The sequence below is a fragment of the Salvelinus fontinalis genome, chromosome 14 (genome assembly GCF_029448725.1).
Source record: "Salvelinus fontinalis isolate EN_2023a chromosome 14, ASM2944872v1, whole genome shotgun sequence".
NCBI classification, from domain to species: Eukaryota; Metazoa; Chordata; class Actinopteri; order Salmoniformes; family Salmonidae; genus Salvelinus; species Salvelinus fontinalis.
This window is the reverse complement of record NC_074678.1, coordinates 30,975,996-31,003,822: the sequence shown is the minus strand read 5'-3', so window position 1 is coordinate 31,003,822 and position 27,827 is coordinate 30,975,996. Positions and strand designations below refer to the sequence as shown.

General features: G+C 39.4%; 4 protein-coding genes across 7 annotated transcripts; 2 read left to right on the top strand and 2 right to left on the bottom strand.

Annotated features, from left to right (window-relative positions):
- Window positions 1–973: 973 nt before the first annotated feature.
- On the bottom strand, window positions 974–8,224 carry LOC129810613 (pleckstrin homology domain-containing family B member 2-like). 3 transcript variants are annotated; one of them, XM_055861300.1, is made up of 8 exons: window positions 8,161–8,224; window positions 5,411–5,459; window positions 5,001–5,153; window positions 4,783–4,885; window positions 4,635–4,674; window positions 4,423–4,509; window positions 2,578–2,695; window positions 974–2,406 (listed from the first exon to the last, which is right to left on the bottom strand). In XM_055861300.1, the coding sequence occupies exons 2-8, from the start codon at window positions 5,445–5,447 to the stop codon at window positions 2,264–2,266; spliced, it is 681 nt and encodes a 226-aa protein (XP_055717275.1). In that variant the 5' UTR covers window positions 5,448–5,459; window positions 8,161–8,224; the 3' UTR covers window positions 974–2,263. The 3 variants fall into 3 exon arrangements, with proteins under 3 accessions (XP_055717275.1, XP_055717276.1, XP_055717274.1); XM_055861301.1 differs by lacking the exon at window positions 8,161–8,224 and adding an exon at window positions 6,139–6,516 and having other exon boundaries at window positions 4,423–4,491; XM_055861299.1 differs by lacking the exon at window positions 8,161–8,224 and adding an exon at window positions 6,139–6,513.
- Window positions 7,595–14,200, top strand: ing5a (inhibitor of growth family, member 5a). Its single transcript, XM_055861298.1, has 8 exons — window positions 7,595–7,736; window positions 10,891–10,962; window positions 11,125–11,291; window positions 11,446–11,557; window positions 11,652–11,751; window positions 11,846–11,981; window positions 12,119–12,180; window positions 12,260–14,200. The coding sequence occupies exons 1-8, from the start codon at window positions 7,700–7,702 to the stop codon at window positions 12,297–12,299; spliced, it is 726 nt and encodes a 241-aa protein (XP_055717273.1). The 5' UTR covers window positions 7,595–7,699; the 3' UTR covers window positions 12,300–14,200.
- On the bottom strand, window positions 14,124–15,785 carry cep19 (centrosomal protein 19). The gene is made up of 2 exons (XM_055861302.1): window positions 15,312–15,785; window positions 14,124–14,756 (listed from the first exon to the last, which is right to left on the bottom strand). The coding sequence occupies exons 1-2, from the start codon at window positions 15,445–15,447 to the stop codon at window positions 14,404–14,406; spliced, it is 489 nt and encodes a 162-aa protein (XP_055717277.1). The 5' UTR covers window positions 15,448–15,785; the 3' UTR covers window positions 14,124–14,403.
- pigx (phosphatidylinositol glycan anchor biosynthesis, class X) lies at window positions 15,233–27,770 on the top strand. 2 transcript variants are annotated; one of them, XM_055861296.1, is made up of 6 exons: window positions 15,233–15,338; window positions 16,495–16,576; window positions 25,267–25,402; window positions 25,564–25,768; window positions 25,943–26,043; window positions 27,338–27,770. In XM_055861296.1, the coding sequence occupies exons 2-6, from the start codon at window positions 16,518–16,520 to the stop codon at window positions 27,494–27,496; spliced, it is 660 nt and encodes a 219-aa protein (XP_055717271.1). In that variant the 5' UTR covers window positions 15,233–15,338; window positions 16,495–16,517; the 3' UTR covers window positions 27,497–27,770. The 2 variants fall into 2 exon arrangements, with proteins under 2 accessions (XP_055717271.1, XP_055717270.1); XM_055861295.1 differs by lacking the exon at window positions 15,233–15,338 and adding an exon at window positions 15,841–15,973.
- Window positions 27,771–27,827: the final 57 nt, after the last annotated feature.

Sequence of the window (27,827 nt, the reverse complement as noted above, 5' to 3'; positions counted from 1 at the left end):
TACTAACAATTGGATACCACGAAATTGAGGATAAAAAATAATAATAGAAATACAGTGTAGACATTGTTAATGTTGTAAATGACTATTGTAGCTGGAAACAATAGCTGTACACATAGGTGTACAGAGGCCTATTATCAGCAACCAACCTGTGTTCCAATGGCACGTTATGTTAGCTAATCCAAGTTTATCATTAGAACATCCTTTTGACACTTGTCCTCTTGCTCAGCTGTGCATCGGGGCCTCCCACTCCTTTTTCTATTCTGGTTAGTTTTTAGCACAGCTGAAAACTGTTGTCTGATTAAAGAAGCAATAAAACTGGCCTTCTTTAGACTAGTTGAGTATCTGGAGCATCAGCATTTTTGGGTTTGATTACAGGCTCAAAATGGCCAGAAGCAAAGAACTTTCTTCTGAAACTCATCAGTCTATTCATGTTCTGAGAAATTAATGCTATTCCATGTGAGAAATTACAACGCTGTGTACTACTCCCTTCACAGAACAGCGCAAACTGGCTCTAACCAGAATAGAAAGAGGAGTGGGAGGCCCCGGTGCACAACTGAGCAAGAGGACAAGTACATTAGAGTGTCAAGTTTGAGAAACAGACGCCTCACAAGTCCTCAACTGGTAGCTTCATTAAATAGTACCCGCAAAACACCAGTCTCAACCTCAACAGTGAAGAGGCAACTCCGGGATGCTGGCCTTCTAATCACCAAAAGGAAAGCTAGACAGTCAGAGAGCATCGAAATTGTAAAAATTATGGAAATTTTGATGGGAAGGAAACACATCACTTTTCAATGCATCCCTCCGGGACAAATTAATAACTGGCACTGTTATTAATTTGCTTTGGACTGTGTTAAGAGCATTTCATGGTTAAAAGTGATATATTTTTCAAACACCATGTGACATCAAGCGGCTCACCTTGAGCCAAGGTGAAACTCAGAAGTTGCTAGGATTCACAAATAGTTTCCAAAGTGAATTCATGTGGATTTAATAATTTAATAAGTAAATTGTTAAAATGTCATACAATCGCTAAAGAGCAATAAACACCTCATTAATTCTGCATAACAAAATGTTTTCCATTTGAAATGTAAGGTATAATGGTTTTGTGATTAGATGAAAGCAGTTTGCCCCATCAAGCTCTACTTCATTTGATATCAAATAAATATAATCTGTTATCAATTGTATACAACATTCATGTCAAAAAAGGAAACACAATCTAGTATTCCAAATGTCTATACAAGGTGGTGTAACGGAGTTAAATAAGACTTTGAAATTGAATATAAAAGGTGAAAAAACAGTCGCTGATGTGTTCAGCGACAAATGAGGCCAATCAAATATTAACGTATCCAGTTAACCAAAGAGCACAATGTAATGAGTCAATAAATATCAGTAACATGAAAAATAGACACATATTTAAAAATGATTTTAGTAGTGGCGTAAAGTCAAAACAATTGAAATGTCAAGGAGTATCATTCAGTTCTCTGTTGTAGCAGCTTCTAAATGTAAGATTAGCCTGATGTTTGTGCATACTCTAGTTTACACATGCATCTCCTCACCTCTCACATGAGGTGAGATAAAACAAAAGACATGGTTCAACAGCTGACAATGAAGTAATAGGAAAACCAAGCAATAATGACTGTAGTAAAAAAAAAACAGATCCTAGATTCACTTCCAAAAATATCCAATATCCTTCCATGTTCAAGGAATGACAATAACAACAAATGAAGGCAAGTAAAATCTAGTGAAAACCCTCAAGAGGACATTGGATTTAAGACAGATGTGTAAAGTGAAGAATCAGGATTTTACAAGCTCAGGCATGTTCCAATAAAAAAAAACTCTAGTCCCACTCTTAATGACCACTCTACTATATGAGGCATCAGTTAGAAGACTTTACATTTGCTAGACCTGAAAAAGATAAAATAAGTTTAAATATATCAAAACCTTTTCTTCAGATGTGCATTAGAATATCACATATTTTGTGTTTCTTCAAACAAAAAAAGGCAAGTTGCAAAATAGCTACTGTGCCTAATAGAAAGCGCTACAATGTTAATATACATCAAAAGCTTTGGTAAGGACACAAAAGGAGTAATCTACTGGCACATCACAATCAAGCCTCATAGGTGAACAAAGCCCAACCATCACATACACATAACTCCTCCATCTCTGTCACATGGCTACAGAAATGCAGCTGCAGTGCTGCCAAAATGTGGGAATGTTGCGTGTCAGTTAGGGATAGGTATCGTTGTAAGCTGTTCCAATGAAGACACTAGAAGACAAAGAGAGACCCAATAGCCAATCCAGTCGCAGCTCCAGCAAGCATACTGAGAGCCACGTCTCCTCCATCATCACGTTGACGCTCGTGAACAATAACCTGGTCCATTCCTTGGGGATCCCTCATAGGATATGCTCCTACAAACCGTGGTGGGAAATATGAACTGCGGTTAGAATGGTGAAACTTCTATATTGCTAAAATAGTAATTGAAAGATGACATCCATTAAAAGGAGGAAGAAACATTTAAATCAATGTAATTATCAATGTAACCTTGCAGACTTAAAAGTGGGCATTCACCCAGTGCATACCTTGGTACTGATAGGGGTATGCAACTGCATAAGGCTGCCCATCAGCTGAATAAATTATCTGTGTGCCATGGAAAGGAGGAGCTGGGGCATAGCCTCCATAAGTGTCCGGGACATAAACCTATTGGAAAGGCAGAAATTACCTGTCACTATGGGAGAGTACCACCACCACCACCACCACCGTAACTAGAAAGCATGTATCCTAAAGCACAATATATAACAAACACCATGTTATATAGATGTATTATAAACTAAGGATTTACAATGGTTTCACTAAATCAAGGTAAGTACACTGAAAAAAAAACGCAACATGTAAAGTGTTTGTCCTGTTTCATGAGCAGAAATAAAAAAGAACCCAGAAATTTTCAAAATGCACAAAATTATTATTTTGCTCAAATTGAGCAGAAATATGTTTACATCCCCGTTATTGAGCATTTCTCCTTTGCCAAGATAATCCATCCACCTGACAGGTGTAGCATAATAAGAAGCTGATTAAACAGCATGCTCATTACACAGGTGCACCTTGTGCTGGGGACAAAAGGCCACTAAAATGTGCAGTTGTGTCACGACACAATGCAACAGATGTCTGAAGTTGAGGGAGCATGCAATTGGCATGCTGACTGCAAGAATGTCCACCAGAGCATTTAATGTAAATTTTTCTAGCATAAGACGCCTCTGTAGTTTTAGAGAATTTGTCAATACGTCCAACTGCCTACAACCACAGACCATGTGTAACCACGCAACCCGAGGACCTCCACATCCGGCTTCTTCACCTGCGGGATTGTCTGAGACCAACCACTCAGATAGCTTGATGAAACTGTGGGTTTGCACAACCTATCAGAAACAGTCTCGGGACAGCTCATCTGCGTGATCGTCGTCATCACCAGGGTCTTGGCCTGACTGCAGTTGGCGTCGTAACCGAGTTCAGTGGGAAAATGCTCACCGTCAATGGCCACTGGCACGCTGGAGAAGTGCGCTCTTCATGGATTTACCCTGGTTTCAACTGTACCGGGCAGATGGCATACAGCATCTATGGCGTCATGTGGGCGAGCGGTTTGCTGATGTAAACAGAGAGCCCCATGGTGGCAGTGGGGTTATGGTATGAGCAGGCATAAGCTACGGATAAACAACACAATTGAATTTTATCGATGGCAATTTCAATGCACAGAGCTACCGTGAAGAGATCCTGAGGCCCATTGTCGTACCTTTCATCTGCCGTCATCACCTCATGTTTCAGCATAATGCATGGCCCCATGTCGCAAGGATCTGTATACAATTCCTGGAAGCTGAAAATGCCCTAGTTCTTCCATGGTCTATATACATTCACCAGACATGTCATCCATTGAGCATGTTTATGATGCTCTGGATCGACATGTACGACGGCGTGTTGCAGTTCCCGCCAATATCCAGAAACGTTGCAGTCATTAAGGGAATACGGAGTAGGACAACATTCCACAGGCCAATCAACAGCCTGATCAACTTTATGCTAAGGAGATGTGTCATGCTGAATGAGGCAAATGGTGATGACACGAGATACTGACTGGTTTTCTGATCCACACCCCTACCTTTTTAAAGATATCTGTGACCAACAGATGCATATCTGTGTTCCCAGTCATGTGAAAACCATAGATTAGGGCCTAATGAATGTATTTCAATTGACTGATTTCCTTATATGAACTGTAATTCAGTAAAATCTTTGAAATTGTTGCATGTTGCGTTTATATTTTTGTTCAGTGTAAATGTCAAGACAGAATTCCAAGTGAAATAGCATAAGACACTGTGCAACACTGACTGCTCAAAGTATATTCACAAATGTAAAGGATAAGCAGCAGGCTCACATGTACTTACCGGAGGTGGAGGACCATATTCCGAATACGGAGGAGAGGCAGAAGCAACAATCTTCTGCGCAAAGTCAATCTGAGGATGAGCGACCACCTAAAATATAGATCATCTCTATGGAATGTTTTGAATGTGAATAAAATAGTATACTAATCTAACACTGTCAATAAGAAGACTAGGATATGAAGGCTGGGGGTCTTGGCAGACCAGTAGAAACTCACAGAGCTGATTCTGGCATCCTGGAAAGCCATGGTCCATGCACTGAAACAACAATGGGAAAACAAGAATTGACATGACTTATCAGCAGGCTATCCAATATAGACACAACTAACCACAGTAATATTGATTACAATGGGAGAGCTGTCTTACAAAGCATCATCGGCACTGTCTCCACAAATGCTGATGACCCGTCCGTCTCTGCAGACTATCTGGAGCAGGGCATTTTGACTCCTGCCCTCTGGTGGGTTCAGATCTATTGACAATGAAAATGTGGATGGAACAGGTGATTGATGGGTTGGTGCAGATAAACTATCCTAGGTCTAGTTGAGAGGATAGGATAGAAAAGTATAACAGATGTAGTCAAGTACCTTGACATGCAGTTGCACTGCGAATGTTAATGCAGTCCACTCTCATGTGGATCCCATCCTCCATATCTCGCCGGTGCTGGTCATCAAAGAATACCAGCCACCCATCAGACCACAGGTCAAACCAGTTTCTCTTCCACCGCCGCAGAATAGTGCCTGCATCAATTGTATTAAAATATTGTAGCACTTAGTGCAAACACAAGCCCCAAAGTCAAAGAGCAATGAGGTCATCGTGATGTGGAAAAACTCCATGAGGAAATGCAGTGAAGTGTCATGAAGAAACATTCAACTATAGAAATCCAACTTATTCTTGACCACACCTAGTACCTGTTACATTGGTAGTTGGAAACATGACAAGCATGATGCATGGCTAACAGGTTTGTGACATTTGTGTGCTGTACAGCTCCACTTACTCTGCCGATGAAGGAAGCCACTTTTCACAATCGACATCCTTAGGTCACTCTGAAAATAGAATACATAGAAACATTTGGAAACAAAAAATGCTTACTGCATATAGCGAAATCCATTTAGCTAAATGTACCTTCCTAAACCATCACTGATCCCAATCTAGTTAGCTACTGTAGCTGATTTAATCAATAAATTGACTGGTCCTTAATTAGAATGATGGGAATTGTAGTTTATATCAGTTCTATATCTACGATTACAAACTGGGTGGTTCTAGCCTTGAATACTGATTGGCTGACAGCCGTGGTATATCAGACGTATACCACAGGCATGACAAAACATGTATTTGTACTGCTCTAATTATGTTGGTAACCAGTTTATAATAGCAATAAGGCACCTCGGGGGTTTGTGGTATATGGCCAATATACCACGGCTAAGAGCTGTTCTTATGCACGACGCAACGCGGAGTATATACCACATCCCCTTGTGCCTTATTGCTTAATCACAACACGCACTGCCTACACCAGAGAGGAAGTTTACTATATTTATCTACACTCATTGTTTACAGTGCCGGGTATGCTAACTAGCTAAGTTAGTACTGTCTGTAACGTTACCTAGCTAGCGGACCTATTTACGTTGGCATTTGACCCTTTGGTAAAACTATAACGTTACTTTCAAGTTTGTGCTGACAGTATTTCTAGAGATTAAAATATGACTAACGTTACACATTCCATACCTGTATCTAAAAAACTAATTGTGGAACGCTGTTTTCAAAGCCCTGAGACGACAAACGTTAGCTAACTGCCTTGTTTTGAATGGCATAATCAATATCATTCTTCTTCTTCTGTGGTTTTTATATGGTGGTTGCATAGTCAATACATTGACCGGTCCTTAATTAGAATGATGGGAATTGTAGTTTTAAAAAGCGTGGCTTCCTTGCGTGGCAGTGTAAGAAGATGGAACGAGATGGATTTTGGCCGACATTGTGCAAATGTTCTCATCGATTAAATATTTGATTTCATTACAGTTTTCTGTTCCCAAAACTAAAATATGTTATGAGCAGAGTGGACTAAGGTTTGTAGACTATACCAGTTCGCGAAAGTAAAAAAATATTGTGTTGTGTAGAATGAGCGCAAGGGCGAATTGAGTTATTGCACACGCTCACTACACAGAGTAGGCGTTCTCTAACATAAATATGCAAATAATGCTAGACCGCGCCAATAGGATCTCGCTAGCTCATGCTTGGCTCTGCCCACTATGATTATTTTGCTCCCGGTGAATGGGCTTCCTCTCACTGTAACGCCAAGCGGATGCTTCATATTTATACATTCGGTGAAATATCGGTCTCATTGTTCTTCCTATCTGTGGTAAAGAGCTGTCACGACGTGCTGACCTGTCTCCCTCGTTCACGTAACTCAATCATATAATATATATATATAGATAATCTCCCTTATCTCACCTCACTTGCTCATATTGTATATAGACTTATTTTTCACTGTATTATTGACTGTATGTTTGTTTTACTCCATGTGTAACTATGTGTTGTTGTATGTGTCGAACTGCTTTGCTTTCTCTTGGCCAGGTCGCAATTGTAAATGAGAACGTGTTCTCAATTTGCCTACCTGGTTAAATAAAGGTAAAATAAATAAAAATAAATAAATAAAAATCAATCGTGGACTAAATTGCCTGCTGAAGTGTTGTTAACGTTCACTCAGCAACAGCATGTCACAGTGAAATATTTGTATATATTTTTAAGAGAAATGCCATGGCGGGCGCAGTCCAACAATATTTTCAAAGTAGCCCAAATGCAGAAAAACAGCGAACATGGCAACCCTGGCTGCATTATTTAAACGCAAACACATTAGCTAGCCAAGACAAACAAACTGAATTAACATCTCGTGTAACTTTGACAACCACCATATTTATGTCATCAAACCAGACATGTATACATTTTTTTAAAGTCGATAAAAAAAATGTAGTTCAATATTTACGTACTACCTCACGGCGTTCTGAGCTTGTGAAAAGCAAAATTACTTTATCTAAGACAAATAGTCATATTAGTAGTTATTCGTAATGTTACAATAATAATGTGTGTATGATCTTTACTGTTTGAAGCGTATTAAAATATGAAGGAGCCACACCTTAAAGTTATCCAATCAGAAGAACATATTCAAACCTGTATTTTAAGCCAATGAAAGTTGAGGACGTCATGAATTAGAAACGTATCTAGCGTTCGGCTAAGCTAGTTAGCAAAAAAACATGTTTACTAGCTAGTCCTGTAAAATACAATTGAAAAGATGGCGACGGCAATATACCTGGAACATTACCTCGACAGTGAGTATCTAGCTAACGTAATGTGAACAGTTGTTAATTGGCTACATTTCCAATCGTGTTTGTTTTTCAGTCTCGAACTTCTAAACTAACGTTAGATAGCTTGGCGAGCTAGCCACACATGTTGTGTCGTTAGCGAGATTACAAGTTCTCGGCATTACTAACTAGTTAGTTTACTACTATTGTTGTTGTTAGTTTTCTAGTAACTATGGTATTGAAGTTGTACGTTAGATGAAATGCCATAAATTGAATTTATCTATAGAGAACTAATGTTAGCTTGCGCACTGAGGGGCTATTTTTCCGCTGTCTTGGCTTATTTTGTAGCAGTAAACCAGTAACCGATGATGTTCTAACTAGTTACTAAACGGCAACATGTACATTAATCTCAGTGGTGCATGCCAGTATCATAAAATGTGTTTGATAGTACTTGCTAGTTTGCTATAGCCACGTTCCGAATTATGATTGACAACTTCCCTGAACAGCGAGCGCTTTCCTCAATGTAACTTTGGCAAGTTGGCGGGGAACGGCAGCCGCGCAACCTCGTTTCATACGGCGAGTCAGGTGTACACAGGGCGGAATGTTTGATTTCAAAGTGCGTCACGAGCACAAAGTATAACCAAATTCCAGTTCCACATCTGCCAAAATAATCGTATTTATAAAAAAAAATCATTAACAAATCAATACAAAAAGTACATGGGGAAACACGTGTGTGTGTGTGTGTGTGTGTGTGTGTGTGTGTGTGTGTGTGTGTGTGTGTGTGTGTGTGTGTGTGTGTGTGTGTGTGTGTGTGTGTGTGTGTGTGTGTGTATAGATAGATATATAATGGACATTTGGGCTAGGGGGTACAATATCACATTACACAAGGACCTTAAGGGGAATATACACATTAATAATTCTATTTTTTTTTGTTGACATTGTTTTTAAGTGTCTTAAAATATAGTTACATTTGTTTTTTCAAGTTTTTTTCAAAAAAAAATTTGTTTGTAAATTTGAAATATAATATTTGGTCTAAAGAATAATGAAATTAATTACATAAAATTGTTTCAACTTATTTCTATCATAAGTAAAGAATCAAAGCAGCATATCTCTCCATAATAGTGTAACATCTTCATAAATGTGTTCAATTATAAATCTACTGATGTCTTGCCACATCCATTTACATGAATACAATGCAAAAAAAATATGCAGCACTGTTTCTGGGTGGTCATTACAAAAGTTACGATTTTAATTTGTTTTTATTTTTTTACTTCTTAATATAGTGGTTGGCAAGATAATATTTATGAATCATTTTTAAGTAAACTTCCTTCATTTTGTTAATAAGTAGGTATGTGTGTGGCAACATCCAAACTTTTTCCCAACAGACATTATCAGTAAAACCATTCCAATAATGTATAGATAAAACCTGTTGCCACAAGGCTCGTTTAGCTCTATTGTTGTTGAATGGACTTAAAGAAAAACAAATCTTTCCTACTAATGAGTCAACCGGGTTAATTGTAGGTATGTTTTGAGAGTCAGGTCTCGACACGTTCCGGAATAATAAAGCAACCCCTAAGGGAATGGCATCTAAAACAATTGCAAAATCTTTAGGTGTTACAGGGATCTAGTTAAGTGATAAATTCCTTATAATTAAGTAAAATACCCACTTAATTTACAAGTTGGCTCACCGATAGGATATTTCGGAACCAATATTCTTATAACAAAGATTTATTTTTTTATACAGTATGTCCTGATTATTCCATATATAATATCTGTGTGGAGAAAAATTATGCTGATAAATTAAGGACTATGACAAGAGAACCTGATGAAAAGCAGAGTTTCACTGGAATTTTGTCAATATTATTATTGCAAACCAACATGAAGGCCACCAAAAGTAGAGAAGACATGATGAGGAATAAAGTTCCACATAGAAGTGGGTCTTCTTAGGAATTCTTTTATCCAATTGATCTTAAAAGTATTCTTTAAGGTAGTTAAGTTCAGAAAATTCAGCCCACCATACACAAGTGTTCCATTATATCAGTTTTTTCTTAATGTAATGTTTCTCCACAGACCAAATGCTTTTCAACTTTCTATCGCTTTGCTTATTTTACCGTCAAGATATAAATATAGAGCAGCATATGTTAGTCTAGACCTTCAGCCTTGGTTATTAGGACTCTTCCTTTTAATGATAAGTCCCTATGTAGCCATTGATTTAGCTTCTTCTAGTTTTTTTTAATGAGGGTTAAAATTTAGTAAGCCTCTAGACTTCTGATCCTTAGTAATGGTTATGCTTAAATATGTAAGTTCTTCTTTCACTGGAATACCATAATATGAGGGTGTCACACAATCTTTGACAGCCATGAGTTCACATATAGACCAGATGCTTTGGAAAAGGATTCTATCACATTGATCGATATGGGAATCTAACTAGCGTCTTTCAGAAAAATTGTAGTATCGTCAGCCAGCTGGCTTATAATAATTTCTTTACCAGCTATGGAAATGCCTTGTACAGGACTATTATTTAAAGAATTTGTAAGAAGTTGTGTGATTAATAAAAATAGTGAGATCGAGAGCGAAATAAGGAAAGGTTGTCCTAACTCAAATCTAGGTGAGGTGCCATGTTTCAGTTTGATAGAGCTGTTACCATTCGTATAGTCTTAATAGCCTTACAGAAAAAATCACCAAAGCCAAATGTCTTAAGGGAGTGGAAGATAATATAAAGCTATCCTCTACCGTAAAACAAGATTATTTTGGGGGTCACTAGTTACCACAGTCATAATAATTATGGCTAAACCCTGCCTATTTCTACAATTTTTCTTCTGATTTTAAAATGAACCTTAACCACACTTTTAACATGCCTAATCCTATTTTAAATTTGTATTTTTGTGTGTGGCCGTGGTTACTAGTGACAACCTTGTTTTCCATGGGGGAAAACGTTTAGGTTGAAGTTATTTTGGTAGTACAGGTGTTGTGATCCAGCTACCTGGCTAACATTATCCATTTTGTATGTGGCCACCTGTTATCTAGTATTGTCATCAGACTGCAGTGTATTCATTGTAGAAAAGTGAACATGAACCATGAGCTGTCAGCTGTGTGTTACCATCAAATCCTATCTTGTTCTGAGGATGAAATATTGTAGTTACTGATGACTGCGTTTAACAATCATGACGTATTCCTCAAGGTATCGAGAATCTGCCCTGTGAACTACAGAGGAACTTTTCACTGATGCGGGACCTGGACAATAGAACTGAAGGTACAAAACATGAGATTGACATCAGTTAAACTACACAAAAAATACATTACAAATTGTATTAGTTTTGATCACCTGATTTACAACATGGTTTCATGCCCATCACTATTATATTGTTCAGCATATTTCCTTTTCCAGTATTTAAATTGTCCTGCAAATGTGTAGAGAAAAAAGGAGAGATCGACAAGCTGGCAGAGGAGTACATCTCAAGTGTAAGGAACTTGGCTACGGAACAGAGGGTTGTGCACCTGCAGAAGATCCAGAGTGCTTACAGCAAGTGCAAAGAGTTCAGCGATGACAAAGTGCAGCTTGCCATGCAGACATATGAAATGGTCAGTGCTCCAACACTGTCATGAGTACATAAAGATGTCAATACTTTCACTATTGGTTGTATAGTGCTCCAAACCTGTCATTTGAGTACAAATTAGTGTCATACTGTTGGTTTTGCATAATCTATTGACCAATCTAATTGTTTGCATGTCATAGGTGGACAAGCATATCCGCAGGCTGGATGCAGACCTGGCCCGATTTGAGAATGAGCTGAAGGAGAAGCTGGAAGTGAGCGGCTATGACAGTCCAGAAGGAAGAGGGTTAAAGAGTAAGCAGGGAGACTGTCGGTGGGAAATACTTCTACAGCACATTTACGCCATGTAACTAACTTCCATGTGCACATCTGTGAATATCTGCTTCAGAGGGTGAAGGTCGGGGACTGAGGGAGAAGCGTGGACCCAAGGGGAGAGGCAGGAAATCATCGGATGAGGATTCTCCCAGGAAGAAAAAGCTTAAAAACAGGTATAGAAAAGATTGTATAAACAAAATACCATGTATGTGTGTCTGCCTGGTTTTTACTCTAACTCAATGTCATTTAACCCATTAATATCTGTAGCCCAGAATTGAGTGACGCTCTCCTGCCAATGCAACCGTCAGATGTTTTGGACATGCCAGTTGATCCAAATGAGCCAACATACTGCTTGTGCCATCAAGTGTCATATGGAGAGATGATTGGATGTGATAACCCTGATGTAAGTTTTTATTGGTTGTCTTGTTATTCCAAAGAATGCTTTGAAATTAGTGGCATTTTTATGTAGATCCAAGAAGTTAATTGAAAGATTACTGTAATCTGAATGTCTTCTTACCAATATTTTCACTTTTCAAACAGTGCCCAATTGAGTGGTTTCACTTTGCTTGTGTTGATCTTGCTACGAAGCCAAAAGGAAAATGGTAGGTGAATCTTTTACAAAGTTGGTGATTACACGCATTACTTTTTTGTACATCTTGTATTTAGTCTATTCTCTTTCAGGTTTTGTCCACGATGCACCCAGGATAAGAAGAAAAAATGATATATTTCTTAAGTACTTTTCTATAAATGTTTTTGTCTGTAGTAAAATTAGTGTAATATATTTACAAAAATATTTCCCTTTCTATTATGGCTGTGCATAAATATGATGATCTAAATACAAAGCTTTTATTCAAAGTACTTGAAATTTGTAAAGGTTTTAGTATTTGACAAACAAATTTAACTGCTGTTAACATTTTCTCCATGTTTTAGTTTCAATTTTTTTTATTCTGTCCTCACTCAAGTGATACGATCTCATTTGTGTCTGCATTTTAGTTACCTAGCTACCTCTTGGGTTCAAGCACACACATGCAGAAATTTTGTATACAACAATCTTGAATCCTGCCAAAAAATCTTAAACCAAGCAAACAAAAACGTTCACTCCGTCCATTCTTGGACTAATAAGCTATCTGGTAAAAGGTGTACTATATTTTTATATCGACTGTCAAAAGCAGTTGCCCGCTCTTGAATGTATGATGGTGATAATGGTCAGACATTTAGGAAGCTACTGGGATTTCTTTGCCAACATAACCAGCAAGCATTAAAGCACTTTGAATTAAAATCAACTGCTCACCATTAAATCATTAGCAATTTAACAATGCTTAGATAAAAACAAAAAAATTCTGGGGAATGGTGTTCCAAAGATATCTTATTCAAACTGCTGTAAAGTACGGAAGAAAGACCAGCAGTAGCTAGGTTTCCAGCCAATTTGCGACTGATTTTCATGCATATATTCTAAAATCTGCATACAAACTGCATTTTCCCCTCCAGAGGGGTGTTTCCATCAAACTTCTGGTGGTTGTCACAAAAACTGTTGCGATAATGGTCAATAGACAGTTCGGACAGGGTAGGTTATATGATGAGATATATAAAAAAATCCAGATCACTTTTAATTGATAATAAGCAGCCAAGCACTGACCAGCATCATTCAGATTATAGCCTTTGAGCTTCATGCAAATTTCCACAAAATATCATCACCATATGCTCTTATCCAGTGACTTACAGGAGCCATTGGAGTTAAGTGCCTTGCTCAAGGGCACATCAACAGATTTTTCACCTTTTTTGGATTCTGGGATAATTTTGGGGTTACTGGCCCAATGCTCTTAACCGCTAGGCTTAACCGCTACCTGCCGTCCACTTAACCACCATAACACCATGATGTTTGTGAAATAAGTTAAAGTTCGTCATAACTTATCTGCCGATAAACTCTGCATGCTTTTTCACTTCGTGTTAGTAGAACAACGAAACATATCATTCATTGCATGACTTCAAGCTTACTGGGGTTTTTACATGTCAATATTTGTGCGTAAAAACGTTTCCAACGCAATTGTGGCAGTCTTTTTCACCAACAAAAAAATATCCCACTGTCTTGCGTATTTTGTTTTGGCAACATTGGGAAATGTACCGTTTCCATGAGGCCTGTCGTGAGTTTTTTTTATTTTTATGCCTCAGGTAATTAATCTGCATGAAATGGTTGGATAGAAACCTGGTTATTTGAAGAAATTGAACGTTAATGATTCTGAGCTACTATCCACTGTAAAAAAAACACTGCTATTGCTTTTTAATATTTTGTTGACCTAAAATTTTAAATGTAGAGAGATTCAGATGATATTTGATAGTTGTTGCATGTGCTACTTTTTATTCTAACCTTACACAAAATACTATTGTACTTGATATAGGCTACAATGTTGACAATGACATGTGACAAGAATATTACTTTCCAAAGATTGTTACTTTAGATAATTCTTAGGGGTTTAGCATAAACTTGTCTTTAGTTTACTGTGAATATATAAATCTTGTACAAGTATAATGCTGTTGAAACAGAGGGTCAAGGAGACAAAGTATTTGTATTTTGTAAATGTAAGTTTCATATCAATAAACATGTACAACTATTCAATATTTCAATAGCATCTGTAAGGATATTATTTTTTTTTTTTTTTTTTTTTATCCATGTCCAGTTGGATATGGTTGTTGTTGATGGCTTAATTGAGCAAAGGGCCAGAATAACAACTGCCCTGTGCAAAGGAATGAGTATTGTTCAATCACTAAAGATCAGGTAGGGTGCTTTGTTGACAAACTAAAACACTCCCAGTCTGATCTGTGTTCTTTTAAAATCCATCATCAGACTCCTCTTCATCCCAGCTGCATGGTTCCCGAGCAACCTCCTCTTTAAATTCCACCTCCAGGTCATAGACAAAGTCAGGGTCATCTTTCCGCCTTCGGTTGTGCTCAAAGAGATTGTCCATTTGGGCCTTCTTGCGCGCAAGCTCCTCATCATCCAGCTTGTTGAGGTCCTCCTCAGGGTCCAGGCGGAGGGAGGCTAGAGTGTGCTCCAGGCTGTGGCCCTGCATGTGATCCCGAAGCACTATATGAAGCCTCTCCAGTTGCCCCAATGAAACACTCTCCAGGTATGCCCTGTGCCGAATATGGTGCTTCATTCTCTCCGCAGCCATGCAGCAGTCTGTGGGTGAAATAGAATTAGATTACCTCATGTTTTTAGTATCTATATGGGTAAAACACCATTTAGTGGTGGTCACCAACCATAAATCCTCAAGAAGAGTGCAGGTGTTCCTCTTGTGTTTTTGTGCTGGGCTTGTAATGAAACCTGCACACACTGCAGCTCTCAAATACTAGTTGGGAAAGCATTTTCTATGATCTATTTGCCTCGTGGGTTGGCCATCTAGAATTTCAGTTGTTGCATTGGACAACTTAGTAAGTATAGCAATGTGTTGCCATATGTATTGATCTGGCACTAAAATAACTTGGGAGATCACTATGCCATCTGAAAGCTCTCCATAACAACGGTGACCAGGGTAGCGTTTCCCAGTTACTACACAACTGATTCAAATAGTCAACTAACGTTAATCATCAAGCTTTTTATTATTTGAATCGGCTGTGTTGTGCTAGGGCAAAAACCAAACACCCCTTGGGGTCTCCAGGTCCGAGTTTGGAAAATGCTGGACTAGGGGATGCTCATCCTTTCTGTGATAAGCAGTGTACTGTGTAATTTTCCTACCTGAACATTTCGAGAAGTTCCTCACAGGTATGATTCTTTTACGCATCTTGTTTGTATCCTTAATATTACCTTCATAAATTAAAACGATTGAAGGTGGGCTGAATTGAACACCGCATCGTTTAGCCACAAAAGGCATTGTTGAGTATTTTATTTTACTTATACGAACGTTTTATGTAGATTTATCAAAGTACCTCGCAAGGTAATTAGCTCGCAAACATGTTTGCCATGCATACTATCTTGAGTTTTGAAAATAAACAAAATACAGAAAGGCAGGCACGCAAAAAAATCTAACGAATCGACCCAGCTAGTTTCTCACAAACCTCGTCTAAATCCTGGGCTACACTCCAATTGCCTGTACGCTATGGGGTGAATATGGCTTCTACTTTTGTTCACAGTAGGTAAAAAAAAAATGTCTTCACCGTTAAGATTTTTTATGTAGTTATCGCAATTAATTTGAATATGAGAATAATATATATTTATCTGGTTTCATAATGAACCACATATTGGAATGGGTCCTTAATTTCAGTTTGTTTCCGTAAACACATGACGTAGCTGGCTGACATTTCTAGCGTCGCCCAGGGTTTAGGAAGGCAATTTACTCATGTTTGTATTTTTCAGCACATGTACTGTTTACTTGGTTCTTTTTGGATCAACGCAAGCAGGTAAATGATAACACATCAAAGAAAGTAATTTTGAATAAATACGGCAATGTTCATTGAGGGCGATGGCTAGTAATGTTAGGTACTTAATGTAACGTTAGCTAGCGCCACTTCGATACAAAGTGATTTTTCGTAGCAGGTAACTTAGCTAGGATAGCATTTCGCTAACATTGACCTGCGTATCCTAACCTGGTACATTAATTATCTAAACCTGCTATAAAAAAGTAAAGGTATCGAAGTGACGTGAAAATTGTTTCCCAGCTAGTTAACGTTACACGTCAAATGTGTCATGCCATTCGTTAAGCCAGTCTTTTTCACAGGTAGCTATGCACAGTAGCTAATCGTGATAGGCATGAATCGATGATGTATCTTCAATGTATGAAGTTATGTGCAAACAGCAGAGCCACACTGGATTGGCAAATTGTCAACCAACAATGTCCACACAGACAGTCACTGACCCTATGCTTTTAGATGGCTGCTAGTTTGTCATGTGATGTACAAAGCCTCTGACCTTTTTTTTGCAGACGAGAACAGCTGTGGTTTGTCCATGACATGGCTGGAGACTGTATCAGTAACGATGGATGTCAGCAAAAATGGTTTTCACAGGTAACTAACTGTGTAAGATGACCGTCTGGCGAATAGATGTCTGCAAGGTTACCAAGAGCATAGCTAATAAATGCAATTGAAAGATGTTGACATCTGATTTTGACACCTAATCCCAATCTTTGGTTACTCTGGGGCCATACTTGTGAACATTAGAAAGAGTTACATTTAAACAGTTTCTCAATCTGCATCAGACAATTAAAATTGTCGACATTGTAACTGATTCCATTGGATAACCTGGCACACGTTAGACCTATGCGAACCATAGCCATGGGAAGTAGAGGTGCTGAGGGTGCTGCTGCACCCCCTGAAATTTAATTAAAAAAATATTTAAATATATTCGTTTTGTTTCCTCAGAGGTAGTGCACTGGGTCTTTACTAGTCCTGTATAATTTCTGTGTTTCGCCCACCAAGCGAGGAATTTTTATATGGAGGTCAATGAGTGTGTCGAATAAAAAATAAAAAAATCCATAATGCTTATTATGTTGTTATGAGTGTACTGATAAGTAGGACACGTGACATCCCGGTAACTTTGAGGGAAAACACTTTATATTGCCGTTGTCTCGACGCAAATTCATGGCACAAGACTAGTAGCATAGCATCTCCATCGAATACAGGCGGTTGACATCAACAACCCTCATTGAATATTCAAAAAAGATTACAATAATCAGATGTATCCACCAATCCAAAGACAGGATATGCGATAGATATACAGCCCACCGTGCTGCTTTGTTGACAACGACTCCCATTTTTAGGGCAGAAAGACCTGTATCTTGCCAGTATATCCATAATCTTCGGCTGACCTCACCAGGAAATAATCACTGTCATCTGGATCAAGTAACGCATCAGCCAATTACAAATATTAACGTAGATGGACTTGAACAAACACTTTTCATAAGAGCATTATCATCCTACAGATTCCAGTAACTGTGTTTAATTATTTTAAAGAAGTTTATCGCGAGTCCGGACTCGAACCCACGCAGGCGAGTTCCACACTAAAGGAAAGTTTATCATTCTACAGTACACCTGCCAATCAACGCATTCTATTGCACGCTCTATGCCTAATTAAAGGATCCACCCCCAGAGGAAGATGCTGCCACTATTTTGTTGTAATTTCCTGTTCTAGAGAGGAAATGCATGTTTAGGTTCCACCTCCTGAAGAATGACGAAGACCACTTATACGTATTCACGAATTACATCTGGAGTTGATAAACATCAGCAAATGTGTAGCTAGTATGCTATCCTTATCTTGCTAACTAATGTTATCTGTTGCTGTTTATTTTACGACAATCTATTCAAAAGATTAGCCTGCTGGTTCTGGATTTGTCATCTTCCATAATTGCGGCCGCAAATCCGCAATAGAAATAGTTAAGAGGTGCAAACTAATGTTATTCTATTTTAATTTGCTCCATGGCTCAGGTGGCCAAGTGGACGCAAGGCTTTTTGGCTAGAGGTTAAGCATTGGGTTAGTAACAGAAAGGTCACTGGTTTGAATTAGAGGTCGACCGATTTAATTAGGGCTGATTTTGAAGTTTTCATAACAATCGGAAATCGGTATTTTTGGACGCCGATTTTATTATTTTTACACCTTTATTTAACTAGGCAAGTCAGTTAAGAACACATTCTTATTTTCAATGACGGCCTAGGAACGGTGGGTTAACTGCCTTGTTCAGGGGCAGAACGACAGATTTTTACCTTGTCAGCTCGGGGATTCAATCTTGCAACCTTACGGTTAACTAGTCCAAAGCTCTAACCACCTGCCTTACATTGCACTCCACGAGGAGCCTGCCTGTTATGCGAATGCAGTAGAAGCCAAGGTAAGTTGCTAGCTAGCATTAAACTTATCTTTTAAAAAACAATCAATCAATCATAATCACTAGTTAACTACACATGGTTGATGATATTACTAGTTTATCTAGCATGTCCTGCGTTGCATATAATCGATGCTGTGCGCATTCGCGAAAAATGACTGTCGTTGCTCCAATGTGTACCTAACCATAAACATCAACGCTTTTCTTAAAATCAATACACAAGTATATATTTTTAAACCTGCATATTTGGTTAATATTGCCTGCTAACCTGAATTTCTTTTAACTAGGGAAATTGTGTCACTTCTCTTGCAACGGAGTCAGGGTATATGCGGCAGTTTGGGCCGCCTGGCTCGTTGCGAACTGTGTGAAGACTATTTCTTCCTAACAAAGACAGCCAACTAAGCCAAACGGGGGATGATTTAACAAAAGCGCATTTGCGAAAAAAGCACAATCGTTGCACGACTGTACCTAACCATAAACATCAATGCCTTTCTTACAATCAATACACAGAAGTATATATTTTTAAACCTGCATATTTAGCTAAAATAAATCCAGGTTAGCATGCAATATTAACCAGGTGAAATTGTCACTTCTCTTGCGGTCATTGCACGCAGAGTCAGGGTATATGCAACAGTTTGGGCCGCCTGGCTCGTAGCGAACTAATTTGCCAGAATTTTACGTAAATATGACATAACATTGAATGTTGTGCAATGTAACAGGAATATTTGTACTTATGGATGCCACCCGTTAGATAAAATACGGAACGGTTCCGTATTTCATTGAAATAATAAACGTTTTGTTTTCCTAATGATAGTTTCCGGATTCGACCATATTAATGACCAAAGGCTCATATTTCTGTGTTATTATGTTATAATTAAGTCTATGATTTGATATTTGATAGAGCAGTCTGACAGCGATGGTAGGCAGCAGCAGGCTCGTACGCATTCATTCAAACAGCACTTTCGTGCGTTTTGCCAGCAGCTCTTCGCAATGCTTCAAGCATTGAGCTGTTTATGACTTCAAGCCTATCAACTCCCGAAATTATGCTGGTGTAACCGATGTGAAATGGCTAGCTAGTTAGAGGGGTGCGCGCTAATAGCGTTTCAATCGGTGACGTCACTCGCTCTGAGACTTGGAGTAGTTGTTCCCCTTGCTTTGCAAGGGCCGCGGCTTTTGTGGAGCGATGGGTAACGATGCTTCGAGGGTGGTTGTTGTCGACGTGTTCCTGGTTCGAGCCTAGGTAGGGGCGAGGAGAGGGACGGAACTGTTACTGTTACACTGGCAATACTAAAGTGCCTATAAGAACATCCAATAGTCAAAGGTATATGAAATACAAATGGTATAGAGAGAAATAGTCCTATAATTCCTATAATAACTACAACCTAAAACTTCTTACCTGGGAATATTGAAGACTCATGTTAAAAGGAACCACCAGCTTTCATATGTTCTGAGCAAGGAACTTAAACGTTAGCTTTTTTACATGGCACATATTGCACTTTTACTTTCTTCTCTAACACTTTCTTCTCTAACACGCATTATTTAAACCAAATTGAACATGTTTCATTATTTATTTGAGGCTAAATTGATTTTGATGTATTATATTAAGTTAAAATAAGTGTTCATTCAGTATTGTTGTAATTGTCATTATTACAAACAAATAAAAAATAATCGGCCGATTTAACCGGTATCGGCTTTTTTGGTCCTCCAATAATCGGTATCGGCATCGGCGTTGAAAAATCATAATCGGTCGACCTCTAGTTTGAATCCCTTGAGCAAGGCACTTAACCCTAAATGTTTATGTGAGTCGCTCTGGATAAGAGCGTCTGCTAAATGACTAAAATGTAAACCATGCCATGCTGATGGGTGTTAACATTCAAATAAAACCTAGCCATGAAACTAAACGTAGGCTGAAAATAATTTGTATGCCTTACATAGGAAAATACATCACATTCACACAGATTTGCACGAAGTGGGCAGTTCGAATTTGTTACTTCATCCCAAATATATCATACGTTGACTACAATTATGACTTGTTGACTTTAAATCATAGTGCAACATCAATCGTGGGTAAGCTCTGTTAGCTCGAATAAGTATTTGTACTGGTGTGGGCATTTTTAATAAGGTGATTACACAAGACCATTCTGTGCTTTCAGGGTGTGTTTACAACTGTAAATAATAAACAAAATGTAGCAATTCAACAGCCAATGCTGTTTAGCCTGCACATCTTTTAGAGCATGTCAAATCAAAGTTTATTGGTTACGTACACAGATTTGCAGATGTTATCGCAGGTGCAGCAAAATGCTTGTGTTTCTAGCTCCAACAGTGCAGTAATACCTAGAAATAAATACACACAATCCAGAAAACATTTAAAATAAGTCTTATAGGATGAGCCATGACTAGAATACAGTATATACATATAACGTGGTTGAAACAGTATGTCAAGATTATTAAAGTGACCAGTGTTCAATGTACATAGAGCAGCAGTCTCTAAGGTGCAGGGTAGAGTACCGGCTAGTGATGATTGTTTAACAGTCTGATGGCCTGGAGATAGAAGCTGTCTCTCAGTCCCAGCTTTGATGCCCCTTCTAGATGGTAGCGGGCTGAACAGGCTGTGGTTGAGGCCCTTGATGATATTCTTGGCCTTCCTGTGACACCGTGGCGTGTAGATGTCCTGAAGGGCTGGCAGTGTGCCCCTGGTGATGCGTTGACTGCAACACCCTCTGGAGAGCCCTGCGGTTGTGGATGGTGCAGTGCCCGACGATGCTTTCAATGGTGCATCTGTAGAAGTTTGTGAGGGTCTTAGGGGCCAAGCCACATTTCTTTAGCCTCCTGAGGTTGAAGAGGCACTGTTGTGCCTTCACCACGCTGTCTGTGTTAAGGGACCAAACTTGATGATTGAGTTGGCGATGTGCGTGGCAACACAGTCATGGGTGAACAGGGAGTACAGGAGGGGGCTGAGCATGCACCCCCGTGGGGGCCCCCGTGTTGAGGATCAGGGTGGCGGAGGTGTTGCTGCCTACCTTCCCAACTTGGGGTCAACCCGTCAGGAAGTCATTGCTTGCCTCATTGCGCAAGTGATTTCCATTTTTCAATTGGTTAATTCCTTTGGATCTTTTTTCACTGTGCTCATCTCTCTGTCCTGTGCAACTACACTGAACAAAAATATAAATGCAATATGTGACAATTTCAAAGATTTCAGTTCATATAAGGAAATCAGTCAATTGAAATACATTCATTAGGCCCTAATCTATGGATTTCACATGACTGGGGATGGAGATATGCATCTGTTGGTCGCAGATACCTAAAAAATACAAAAGTAGGGGCGTAGATCAGAAAACCAGTTAATATCTGAAATGACAACCATTTACCTCATGCAAGGCGACCTCTCCTTAGCATTTGCTGATCAGGCTGTTGATTGGCCTGTGGAATGGTGTCCCACTCCATTAATTAATCTGTGAAGAGCACATTTTTACAGCGTGCCAGTGGCCATCGATGGTGAGCATTTTCCCACTGAAGTCTGTTTGCGAAGCCCAGCTGCGGTCAGGTCAAAACCCTGGTGAGGACAACAATCATGCAGTTGAGACAGTGTCTGACAGTTTGTGCAGAAATTCTTTGGTTGTGCAAACCCACAGTTTCATCAGATATCTGGGGGACTGGTCTTCGATGATCCCGCAGGTGAAGAAGCCGGATGTGGAGGTCCTGGGGTGGCGTGTTTACATGTGGTCTGCGGTTGTGAGCACAGTTGGACGTACTGCTAAGTCCTCTAAAACGACGGAGGCGGTTTATGGTAGAGAAATCAATTTCAATCTGGCAACAGCGCTGGTGGACATTCTTGCAGTCAGCATGCCAATTGCACGATCCTTCAAAACTTGAGACATCTGTGGCATTGTGTTGTGTGACATAACTGCACATTTTAAAGTGGCATTTTGTTGCCCCCAGCACAAGGTGCACCTGTGTAATGATCATGCTGTTTAATCAGCTTCTTGATATGTCACACCTGTCAGGTGGATGGATTGTCTTGGCAAAGGAGAAATTCTCACTAACAGGGATATAAACAAATTTGTGCACAAAATTAGAGAAATAAGCTTTTTGTACATATGGAACGTTTCTGAGATCTTTTATTTTAGCTCATGAAACATGGGACCAACACCTTAAGTGTTATGTTTTTTATATTTTTGTTCAGTGTATTTACAAGGCATCAGTGCAACAATGTTATCATAACCGGCCAAAGTGACACCACCAATGCAGTTTCTGTCAACTTTCCCTGACCGGTAATTTGGCCTATGTTGTAGCCCTGTTTTACATACAGCAATTTGCAAGAGCAAGTCTGCTTCTTTCCCAAAATAGCCTATTAAAAGCACAGTAAAACCATATTTACTAAACAACATAAATTGCTCACTTCACAATGCTTGGCGGGGTGGCACACTGTAGGCTTAGGCTACCCTTTTTAAATGTAGGCCTACACTAATTGTGGTAGTGTGTTGTGAAGAGAAGTTCAGGCAAAACCTTGTAAATGTAAGATTACAAATGCATTTCATGAGGAGCTTCCTGTTGGAGTCCCTCTTGCAGACGACACAGGCTACTGGCACTGCTACATAAATAATTATCACTACTAGACGTGTAGGCTACACTTATTCATAACGTTTTATATGCATTTTTATAATCCTCTACTTTTTCACATGCGTTATTTGACTGGAGGTCCAAGAGTGGAATTTTTCTTTTCTTTTTTCGCTCAAATAAAAACCTTGCCTCGAGGGGGATTGAAACTCAAGGCTGTCGTACCTTGCTGTCTCTGGGCTTACCGTCTTAGTGGATCACACCACTAATTTAAACCTTATTCACACTGGTAGTTTGACTCATCCTATTTTGGATTTGAATCCTATGCGATTCTACATTTAGATTTTCTTTTGCATTCTGAACAGCCAAAAAGCACATGGAATCGGATATTTCAAACCACCATTGATTCCTGGCCATGCAACATGTCTGAACGGTCAAATCTGATTTATTTGCCCTCAAGTGGTATTTAGACTTATTTGGCATACTGTTATTTTGACAAGAACGTGTGGTAGCTAACTAGCATGTTAGTTGTTTACAAAAAAATGGCGAACGTACTAGAAATTTAACAGCTAGCTAGTTGACTGCTGTGGTTAGCTGAAAAGGACGTGTTTTGAAAGTTGGATCTTATCCTTTGAGGCTTTAAGTGTTCATACACTGATTTTGAACACTCAAAGCAACTGGGAAAAGTCCATGGCAGGCATTGTCACCTTAGCTTGCTAGTTGCTCCATAACTTCTAAGTGATAGGAGGCACAAGCACCACCACCAATCAGCCTACACCACTGCTCACACACCCATCATTACTATGACTACTAGCGTAGCCATGTCTGCAAATGACACAACCAATCTGATTTGGTCACTTACAACTTGCTGTTTGGACAGTCAGTAATCCAAAACGTACACAGTATTTGAGCATTTAAGGTCTGCAGTGTGAACAAGACTTTAGTCATAGCAGTAAGGGTAAATTACGGGTATTTGACAAGACCACGAGTGTACAAATATAAACTTACATGTTGTACAATCAAATGTTATTTGTCACATGCGCCGAATACAACAGGTGTAGTAGACCTTATCGTGAAATACTTACAACCCCTTAACTGCATTGTTGGTAAAGATGAGAGTCAAGAAAATATTTATTAAATAAACTAAAGTAAAACAAGTAACACAATATGTGTTGGCCCGTCAGGGATCCAGGTGCAGAGGGAGGTGTTTAGTCCCAGGGTCCTTAGCTTTGTGATGAGCTTTGTGGGCACTATGGTGTTAAACGCTGAGATGTAGTCAATTAACAGCATTCTCACATAGGTGTTCCTTTTGTCCAGGTGGGAAAGGACACTGTGGAATGCGATTAAGATTGCGTCATCTGTTGGGGCGGTATGCAAATTGGTGTAGGGTTTCCGGGATGATGGTGTTGATGTAAGCCATTACCAGCCTTTCAAAGCACTTCATGGCTATAGATGTGAGTGTTACGAGGCAGTAGTCATTTAGGCAGGTTACCTTGGTGTTCTTGGACACGGACTATAGTGGTCTATTTGAAACATGTAGGTGTTAGACTCGGTCAGGGAGAGGTTGAAAATATCAATGAAGACACTTGCCAGTTGGTCCGCGCATACTTTGAGTACACGTCCTGGTAATCCATTTGGCACCTCAGCCTTTTGAATGTTGACCTGTTGAAAGGTCTTACTCTCATTGGCTATGGAGAGAGTGATCAGTCATCCGGAACAGCCGGTGCTCTCATGCATGCTTCAGTGTTGCTTGCTTCGACGCGAGCATGAAAGGCATTTAGCCAGTCTGCTAGGCATGCATCACTGCCCAGCTCACGGCTGGGTTTCTGATTCTTTCTAAATCTGTATTGCTGTGAAAGCACACGTGTGTGAAATAGATAGGCAGAAGCCTGGGATTTTGTAATGTATGCAAACATGTTGTCTGTTAGTACTAGTAGCTTGTAGTCTATTCAAGGATGCATCAATGCAATATTGTCACACAGCATTTTGACAGAGACCAATGGAACAAAAGTAAACCAGAATTTGTAGGTTTAAAATATCTCACTGGTTACCAAGGTTGGCCTATTTTAAGAAATGCCATTGGTTGGTGGATATAAAGTGTAAGATATTTGATAACTGATTATTCTGCATCAGCCTATCTGGTGAGGTTAGCATAGGGCTAACGTATGCCAGTTTATCTGATAGGACCAACAACATTGTACCTGGTCCTATCACGTGCAAGTAAATTGACAATTGTAATTGGGTGACGCACATTTGAGACTTGAGAAGCTGTTTACTTTTTAACTGTTTCTAATGTTAGGAAGTATGGTCCCTCTGTGTTTTTAGAGACCTGGTCACCACAGTTTACTTCGGTCCTGGTTTTCCAGATGGCCTCGAGGCTCTGCTGGTTCACAGACTACCCAGTGGGATCTACATTGATCAATACCAACTTGCATCTCTGAAAGAGGACACTGGTTTACAGGTAAAAAATGACAATGACCGTAGCATTATACAACCACAGTGCAGAAAAGTACAGGATAAAATTATTATACCCAACTCCATCTGCCAATTCTGAGATCTATGTTAGGCCAAACCTAATACATGCTATGCTAAGTAACACATTTGATAATCTTTTTCTGTTAGGTGCTTTTGGGTTCAGAGGTTGATTTGGAGGCTCCAGCACACACATCTGAGGAATTCATTGTTCTTGTGTATCCTGCTCTGGACCAAGGAAGTCTCAAAGCAACACTCCCTATCCATGGCCGTTATCACAAGCCCTCTCTTGCAGGGAAGAGATTTGAACTTGTTGAAATTAAACTTCCAAAGCTAATACTCAGGACAGATACATGTGCGTTATCGTGTTTATACCTTTTACGCATGACCATACTTACCAATTTCCTTCAGGGAGATTATGCTGTGTCTGTAAATAATATTAACCTTTGGTTATTGGAAGTGGACCAACTTATTTTATGGCAAATATGCTTGTTTTTACCATTATAACTAGTTTTTATTTTGTTTTAAGGTACACAGCTCATTTCCTTCCCTCCTTACAAAATTGTGGACTCACCCTGCACTGTCCACAATTTAAGCATATGCCAATGGCTTGAGATCCAACATCAACAGGTAAATCTATCAGCCAATGACATTGTCGCATACACTACATGACCAAAAGTATGTGGACAACTGCTTGTCGTTGGGGCATTGTCATACTGAAACCGGAAAGGGCCTTCTCCAAACTGTTGCCACAAAGTCGGAAGCACAGAATCGTCTTGAATGACATTGTATGCTGTAGCGGTAATATTTCCCTTCACTGGAACTAAGGGGCCTAGCCCGAACCATGAAAAACCGCCCCAGACCATTATTCTTGCTCCACCAAACTTCACAGTTGGCATTATGGATTTGGGTAGGTCGCATTCTCCTGGCATCCAAACCTCAATTTGTTTGTCCACACAGCCAGATGGTGAAGCGTGATTCATCACTCCAGAGAATGCGTTTCCACTACTCCAGAGTCCAATGGCGGCGAGCTTTACACCAATCCAGCCTTTGCTTGACATTGCACATGGTGACATTAGGCTTGTGTGCGGCTGCTCGGTCATGGAAACCCATTTCATTATTGTGCTGACATTGCTTCCAGAGGCAGTTTGTTACTCGGTAATAATTGTTGCAACCGAGGACACACAATTTTTACGCCCCAAGCGCTTCATCACTCGTTGGTCCGTTCTGTGAGCTTGTGTGCCTACCACTTCGTGGCTAAACTGTTGTTGCTCCTAGATGTTGCCACTTCACAATTACAGCACTTACAGTTGACCTGGGCAGCTGATTTGCAGAAATTTGACAAACTGACTTGTTGAAAAATTGGCATCCTATGACGGTGCCAGGCTGAAAATTACTGAGCTCTTCAGTAAGGTCATTCTACTGCCAATGTTTGTCTATGGAGATTGCATGGCTGTGTGCTCGATTTTATACACCAGTCAGCAACGGCAAATAGCCAAATCCACTCATTTTAAGGGCTGTCCACATACATTTATGTGTGTTTTAGCTACAGTAAATGATGTTTGGAGAACACATTTTTTTAACTAGGCAAGTCAGTTAAGAACAAATTCTTATTTACAATGACGGCCTACCCTGGCCAAACCCGGACGACGCTGGTACAATTGTGCGCCTCCCTATGGGACTCCCAATCACGTCCGGATGTCATGCAACGTAGTGTTGAATGTATCATTACTATCATACATTTACATTTACGTCATTTAGCAGACGCTCTTATCCAGAGCGACTTACAAATTGGTGCATTCATCTTATGACATCGTACTTAGTAACTAACTTGTTTATTTTCAATAACAATGTTTCAAAATTAACCAACTGTGAATATGAAAATGACTTGAATCCACTTACCCAAATGTTTATTTCTTTTTAGGAGCAGGATCCTGTGAGTTTGGAGATACCACTTGGTGATGGGTCTCTGGTGGAGCCTGTGTGTGCTGGAACTCTGCTTGTCACGCTACTGTGCTGTGCCATCCTTTCAAGAAGTATCTGGAGGCATGGTGTTTTTTTAGACAATGTTATACTGACTTAATAATGTACTGTACAGTAAGAAATCCCCAGGGATTAATTTGCAACTGGACTATTTAGCTTTTTTAAACATTTTTATTAAATAATTGGCACACGGCTTCCATATGTTTTTGTGTCATCAAAGAACCGTTGATTGGATCATTGAAAGTAATGTGCCATACATTGACTCTACTATAGGGTACTGTAGGCCTATAGAAATGTAGAGTTGAACTACCTCAACCAAAATGCTGTTTGAACCTGGGTACCTTACCTTCACTAATAAACTGTACTGCAGACAAGTTATTTTTTAAGTAATTTTTATCACCAGGAAAGTACACACAGAAACAAATACATTA

Coding starts and splice junctions, on each gene's coding strand:
- cep19 (XM_055861302.1), bottom strand. CDS start 15,447: ATGCCTTTTGTGGCTAAACGATGCGGTGTTCAATTCAGCCCACCTTCA. Junction 14,757..15,311: donor GAACTTCTCGAAATGTTCAG/GTAGGAAAATTA, acceptor TTTCACCCACAG/ACTGCTGCATGGCTGCGGAG.
- pigx (XM_055861295.1), top strand. CDS start 15,913: ATGTTTGTATTTTTCAGCACATGTACTGTTTACTTGGTTCTTTTTGGA. Junction 15,974..16,494: donor TTTTGGATCAACGCAAGCAG/GTAAATGATAAC, acceptor TTTTTTTTGCAG/ACGAGAACAGCTGTGGTTTG. Junction 25,769..25,942: donor AATACTCAGGACAGATACAT/GTGCGTTATCGT, acceptor TTTTGTTTTAAG/GTACACAGCTCATTTCCTTC.
- LOC129810613 (XM_055861300.1), bottom strand. CDS start 5,447: ATGTCGATTGTGAAAAGTGGCTTCCTTCATCGGCAGA. Junction 4,886..5,000: donor CAGTGCAACTGCATGTCAAG/GTACTTGACTAC, acceptor CATTGTCAATAG/ATCTGAACCCACCAGAGGGC. Junction 2,407..2,577: donor ATACCCCTATCAGTACCAAG/GTATGCACTGGG, acceptor CACGGTTTGTAG/GAGCATATCCTATGAGGGAT.
- ing5a (XM_055861298.1), top strand. CDS start 7,700: ATGGCGACGGCAATATACCTGGAACATTACCTCGACA. Junction 11,752..11,845: donor AAGAAAAAGCTTAAAAACAG/GTATAGAAAAGA, acceptor TAATATCTGTAG/CCCAGAATTGAGTGACGCTC. Junction 12,181..12,259: donor ACGAAGCCAAAAGGAAAATG/GTAGGTGAATCT, acceptor ATTCTCTTTCAG/GTTTTGTCCACGATGCACCC.